Here is a 6,000-nt window from a genome sequence, read left to right on the forward strand (position 1 = left end):
TGGATTGAACAACACATTGTGACCGCATTGGTAACGTTGTTAAGGGTTAGTCGGATATTGCCATTGTCATGAAAACTTCGTGGTACCTTCGTCAACTCTCCTTTCATTCTTTTGTACCCCCTTTCTCGTTTTCAAGTACAAGATAGCTAAGAGGAGATCTCCCCCTTCTTACTTCCCCGTCTTTCCTTCCTTTCTCTCTTTCTGTAATCATACATCATACCTACTCCCGTGTGACAGTTTCCAACAAACTCCATGGAAAAGCACAATGTTGAAGAAATCATAAGCTCAATTACCTCTCATCTCTCCAGACCTTCTACTCAAGTTTGCCTCCACCTGGAACACAAACAGCAAGCACAGTGCAGCGGCGCAGGCAGTTCTCAATGTCGTGCTCAAGTCGTACTCTCCGAAGCGCCTGCTGGGATTGCCCAACAGCCGTGCCACCATTGAAGCTTTCATACCTTACACAGGTCAGTTCCCACAAGCACTCTCACAGGCGCTTCTTGATAAATACAGTCGAACCTCGATATATCGAACGGCACGGCGATCGCGAAATAGTTCGATATATCCAGAATTCGATATAAAAAATCACGTAAAAAATGCGTCAAGAACTTGTGGAAAACAACCAACGAACCAATCGTGGTGCAGTAAATACTCACTTGAAGATTCAAACAAAGTATTTATTGTGTTGGCTTAAAATACTGAAAAAGAGTAGCCTGCTTTTTGTTGGCAATGGCGTGTTTGACGACTGCGTCCTCAACATAGTCCAGGCGATCCACAAGTGAAAGGCCGGTGCCTTCAATCGCGCTGCAGTGGCGGCGCGCAAGGGCCAAAGCGGCTACGACCTCAGCTGATGTCGGGAGCGGGGCACCATCAGCGCTTGCAGGATCCACCTCGGCAGCGTCTTCATTCGGCTGCTCAGCGGTAGCTTCGGCGACGATCTCTACATCCGTTAGCTCCGCCGTTGTACCAGTGCTGTCGTCACCTCCAACGAAGTCTTCGATGCACATGCTTTGCGGCTCCGCACCAACAAAGCTCTCCAGCTTGCTCCACGTTTCGGCGAGCTCGCTTTCTTCATCTGCGCATGCCAACTCAGCTTCCTCGGATTCTTCCACTGATGCTTCGTCAGTGCGTCCACCGAAGCCCGCATGCCGAAAGCAGTTGGCTATCGTCGACTGCTTGACGTTTTCCCACGACGCCTTGAGCATTTGGATGGCGCCCAAAAGATCGATCTTCAGATCTTGGCCCATCCGGAGTCTTACAAGCAAAATGTCGATCAGCCGACGCTTGTAGATAGACTTAAATGTGCGGATAATGCCCTGGTCCAACGGTTGGAGCTTCGAAGTGGTGTTGGGCGGCAGAAATACCACTTCGATGTTGCTCAGCTGGGCATCGGTGTGGTGTGCCGTGCAGTTATCGACGATAAGGCATACCTTCCGTCCCTGACGCACCAGGTCCGAATCCCACGCCTTCAGCCTGGATTGCTTCCAGTTTTGCTGCAAAAGTCAGGGTCGTCCGTTTCTTCGCGTCTGCAGCCATCGCTACACACACCACAACGCGCGGCAGGCCTAACACACGAGCACAACAACGACCGATGCGACGGATGCCTGGCGATACTATCAAGGAGGAGCTGGTGCAACAAGTGCAGTGCGTCATTGCTGCAAGGCTGCGGCGTGCGTATGCCGCTACGTTCAAGTGGCGCACTCGGCGCCATCGATGTGTGCAGCAGTCGTAAACGCCCACCGCGCTACCGCTATTTTCGAGAGTTGCGGGAAAGCTCGCCGCCTGTCAACGGAGCGCGGCGGGAAAGCTCGCCGCCTGTCAACGGAGCGCGGGCGGTTTGGGGTGGCCGAGTTCGATATATGCATTATACGTCAAACTTCGTTCGAAATAAAAAATTAAAAATGCATGCGATTTCCCACGTGATATAGGAACCGTTCGATATAGGCAATAATTCGATATGTCCGTGTTCGATATATCGAGGTTTGACTGTATGTCAGTTGTGCATTAACATATGCCAGGCTAAATGTTGGGTGCCATGATATTGTCTTCTGCAGCTGCCAAGAAATGCTATGTGACAGTGTGAGCCATGTGTGAGCCTTGTGTCAGCCATGTAATAGTGCACACGCACTGTCACATGGCTGACAGTGGGGATGCAACATAGCCTCTGAGATTGCAGGTGTGCTCCCAGTCTTGGAGGCAAAACTACTCATGACCTGTTTTCATTGCCTTCCGTGTTCTCTAAAGTGGCACAGTAGTGGTGGCAGGTGACCATAAGAAGTTATTTTATTGCAACACTCAAAGGCTTAGCTTGAAATCTGCATAGCCAATGAGAACGGTGGTTAGCACAAAGAGAAGTTGTGTATGACAAAAAGTGATTTATGCAAGAAAATATGTGGGCGGCTAATAAATGTAAGTACAAGCACCATCATTTTGTCATTGATCAGCACTTAAGTTAGCATTTGCTGCTGCTACAGTAGGACTGACTGTTGGCCTTTTTAGGTCTTGCATTGTCACTATGTGGATCTAGCGTAAATTGAATGGACACAAAAGAACAAAGCAGTAAAGACACTAGTCACAGACCTATATTTCTCGCAGCACTTTGGTGCTTTGTGCTTCACTTAGATTATGCCCTACCAATGTAGTAGTAGGTACTGGTGTCACCCTAAAGACATTGTTATAAGTACATAACTCCAGTGGACTGGTAATGGCGACTACAAATTAATAGTGCTGAAACCATTCCTAGTTTGTTTGAGTAATCTGCTTTCCTTTAACAAGTCATAATTACATTTGCTTATCATAATAGTTGGTCGCATAGGTAACATTAGTTGCATAAAGGTCTTACGAAAATGTTTTATTGAATCCAGATGCTGTAGATATAAATTATTTACGTTGATGTTGAATAGGAAACATTGTTGGAAAGGCAATTTGGGTCACACTGGGCACTCAGTGCCAGTGCCAGCTCCTGTATGCAGTGTGATGACAGGAGAAATACTATAGTGCAATTTAAAAAGAGAAACATGTATTACACTTAGCAGTTAGTGCTCCGAAACCACTACTGGGTTGGGGGCATGACGGTGCGTCGCAATATGACAAAGAAATCAGAATAACCCAAGCATGCTACGCTGACTGCATAGTGTATGTAACAATTGGAAAAAGTTCAACACTGCTTCAATTCGTGCATAACACAGGTAGTCTTGTCCAAATGGAAAAAGAAGTAAACACGTCTAGAAAGATTAATATTAGAGCTGTGCGAATAGCAAAATTGTGGGTGCGAAGCGAATTCAAATAATAAGAATTGAGTGCAAATCGAATCGAATAATTTCGAATAATTTTCGAATATTTCTCAAACATTTTTCGAATAATTCGAAGTGAATTTACAGAAAAAGTTGCAGAGAATCTGTAAGTATGTTCTTGTGAGATCGCAACATGAAAGTGTTTCTTTTCGCTAGGTTGATGAAGCGCTGGTGGGGTCATATTTCATAGTTGTCTTTCTTATCAAGAGTGAGGCAATGTAGATGCCGAATTGTATTTATGTACATGATCTGGTGCAACCAAAGTGTTGCCGACAACACTTTACATGTGATAGGCAGAGATGCCATTTCCTCAGCCTCTCCTCCTCTTTCAACTGCTGTGGAAGGCCAACTGATGTGGCGGACAAAGGTGTGCTCCCTTCAAGTCCGGAGTTCCAAATTTGCCTCGTAGACGTCAATATATAAGAACATCTGAAATTTTGGATGCTAAAAAGCTTCGGCGTCCGATTTTTCAGACTTCCTGCCCAAATTTCAGGTCCAAAACAGCATTAATTGAGCCCCCAACTCTGCCACATCTTTCATCTCCATATTGGAACCAGCGTTTTCTTGAGTTAATACATTTGCGACCGTAGCAGGGCTTGAAAGGCAGCTTTGCCGCAATAGCGGGGTGTGATGAGGTGAAGCATATTGAAAATCTAGGGACCACTTCCCAACGGACGTTCACTGTCTCTTGGCTAAGTTCGACATTAATGGACCTTGAAAGGCAGCTTTGCCGCAATACGAGGGTGTGAGGAGGTGAAGCATATTGAAAATATCAGACGTTGACTGTCTCTTGGCTAAGTTCGACCGTAACGGAGCTTGAAAGGCAGCTTTGCCGCAATACGAGAGTGTATTGAGGTGAAGCATGTTGAAAATCTGAAGGGGTCACTTTCAACCGGATGTTGACTGCATTTGTCTTTGGGAAGTTCGAATAGTTCGAATAGTAAAATTTCAGTGCGAATCGAATCGAATAGCAAACACTATTCGAAAAATATTCGAAATTTCGAATATTCGCACACCCCTAATTAATATGCTTTGCTCCATCTACAAGCTCGCTTGCACTTGTTACCATGACACGATTCATGATACGAAATGTATATTTGGATTGACATCATGCTTTAAAATTTGCTACAAATTGATTAGTACACGTCGCTTCCAATGTAATTGTGGGCACAGGCTGTTCATGCCCCAGTTTCTGGTGATGATTCTTTAGTATGACAAACGCTTAGCCGAAAATGTTTCACTTAGAATGTGAACCAGAGGCTGTCGAACACCTGCATATTTGAATATGAGCTTGTTCTGTAAAGTCTGCTGACATCTGTTTCAAATACTCCTGTTACGTTGCTCATTATGCAAGTGATTGAAATGTTTAATGTGTTGTGCAACTTAAAGGCATTTGGTGTTTGTCCAGTGCTGATGAAAATGTTCTGTGTGTTCACTTCTCTTGATTTACATGATTAAAAAAGATTTCCAGTATCAATTTTGCCGGCAGAGAAGTAAATAAACGCACACTCAGCATTTGAATTGATGATGGAAAAAAGAAGGCATGAATGCTTTCTCCTGCATGCACATTTTATAAAGATATTAACTGAGGAGCATGCGTTTGCCCAAAAAGATTCAGCAAAGCTCTCTGGTTGGTTAAAATAATTTGCCACGCACGTCTTGCATTGTGTTCCACAGAGCGGCACTTTCAGCGCATCAGTAGGCTGAAGCAGCAGGCGATGTTCTTGGATTACCTGTGGTGCAACATGAAGATGGCGGGCCTCAGCACAGGGTGCGTACACCACTTGTAAAATCGCATTACTATACTGCATACACTTGTCCTTCCTTAAGTGCAATAAAACTAGCAATTCCTGTAAGCTAACGTAAATCCTGTAGAGTGTTACAAGGTTGCAAGAACAAGCCAATAAGTTCAATGTTTGATTATCAAATGAGCAAATATGGCGATAGAAAAATGTGGGCAGCACGTATGTCCCTTTGAGCAAGTCATTGTAACGATCTTTTTTTTTTTTTCTCTGTATTAATTTTAGGCAACAAGAATTTTTTTCAGATTATTACAACTGCCGTTTAATAAAATGTTTCTTAAATAAAATGAAAAGACATCTAATGTTCACTTTGCCTCTGCAGTGTTTAATATTTACCTGATCCTATTCAATTTCAGTTTCCTGCCTTCTGTGTTTTAGTTGATGTTTGCTACTTGTTAACATTTAGTGTTAATATGTATAACACGTACGTCTACAAACATTTATAGTGTCTGTAGATGTACGTGTTATACATATTGATTCTACATTAACATTGTGCTACAAATTTGTGCGAACCTTGTTTTTTTCAGAGAGCCGAGGCCTGAATAAGGCATACATGAACTGTTCAGCACAGCCACCGTATGTTATGTACTGTTATAAATAAAATGTATATTTTACGATTCCGTCACAAGGGTAGTGATTGGTTGTGCTTCCTAGTGATTTATGTACATTTTTTTGCCATGAATATCTAAAAGTGGACGAATGAAAACAAGAGATTAGTCTCTTTTCTTTCCTGTACTGGAAAAAAATATTCGTGCATTTAGGGAGTGATAACAAGCACGCCAAAGTGTTTTTGATTAAAAGAAAGCACGTGATTGAGGAGTAATATTAGCTGTTCAGGGACTCAGAACTTTGAGAATTGCCACGTCGGAATTCATGATGAAAAAGCTTTGCATAGAAGCCAACTC

The 6,000-nt window shown here is 43.5% G+C and overlaps 1 protein-coding gene across 1 annotated transcript in view; it reads left to right on the top strand.

Moving 5' to 3' along the window:
• LOC119393952 (transducin beta-like protein 3) overlaps positions 1 to 5,726 on the top strand; it is a 44,435-nt gene extending 38,709 nt beyond the window's left edge. Inside the window, 3 exon segments of the mRNA XM_037661151.2 lie at positions 309 to 467; positions 4,971 to 5,064; positions 5,623 to 5,726. Coding sequence (XP_037517079.1) covers positions 309 to 467; positions 4,971 to 5,064; positions 5,623 to 5,641 — 272 coding nt within the window. The 3' untranslated portion in view covers positions 5,642 to 5,726.
• The last annotated feature ends 274 nt before the right edge of the window (positions 5,727 to 6,000 follow it).

This window comes from Rhipicephalus sanguineus, chromosome 5, assembly GCF_013339695.2.
Source record: "Rhipicephalus sanguineus isolate Rsan-2018 chromosome 5, BIME_Rsan_1.4, whole genome shotgun sequence".
NCBI lineage: Eukaryota > Metazoa > Arthropoda > Arachnida > Ixodida > Ixodidae > Rhipicephalus > Rhipicephalus sanguineus.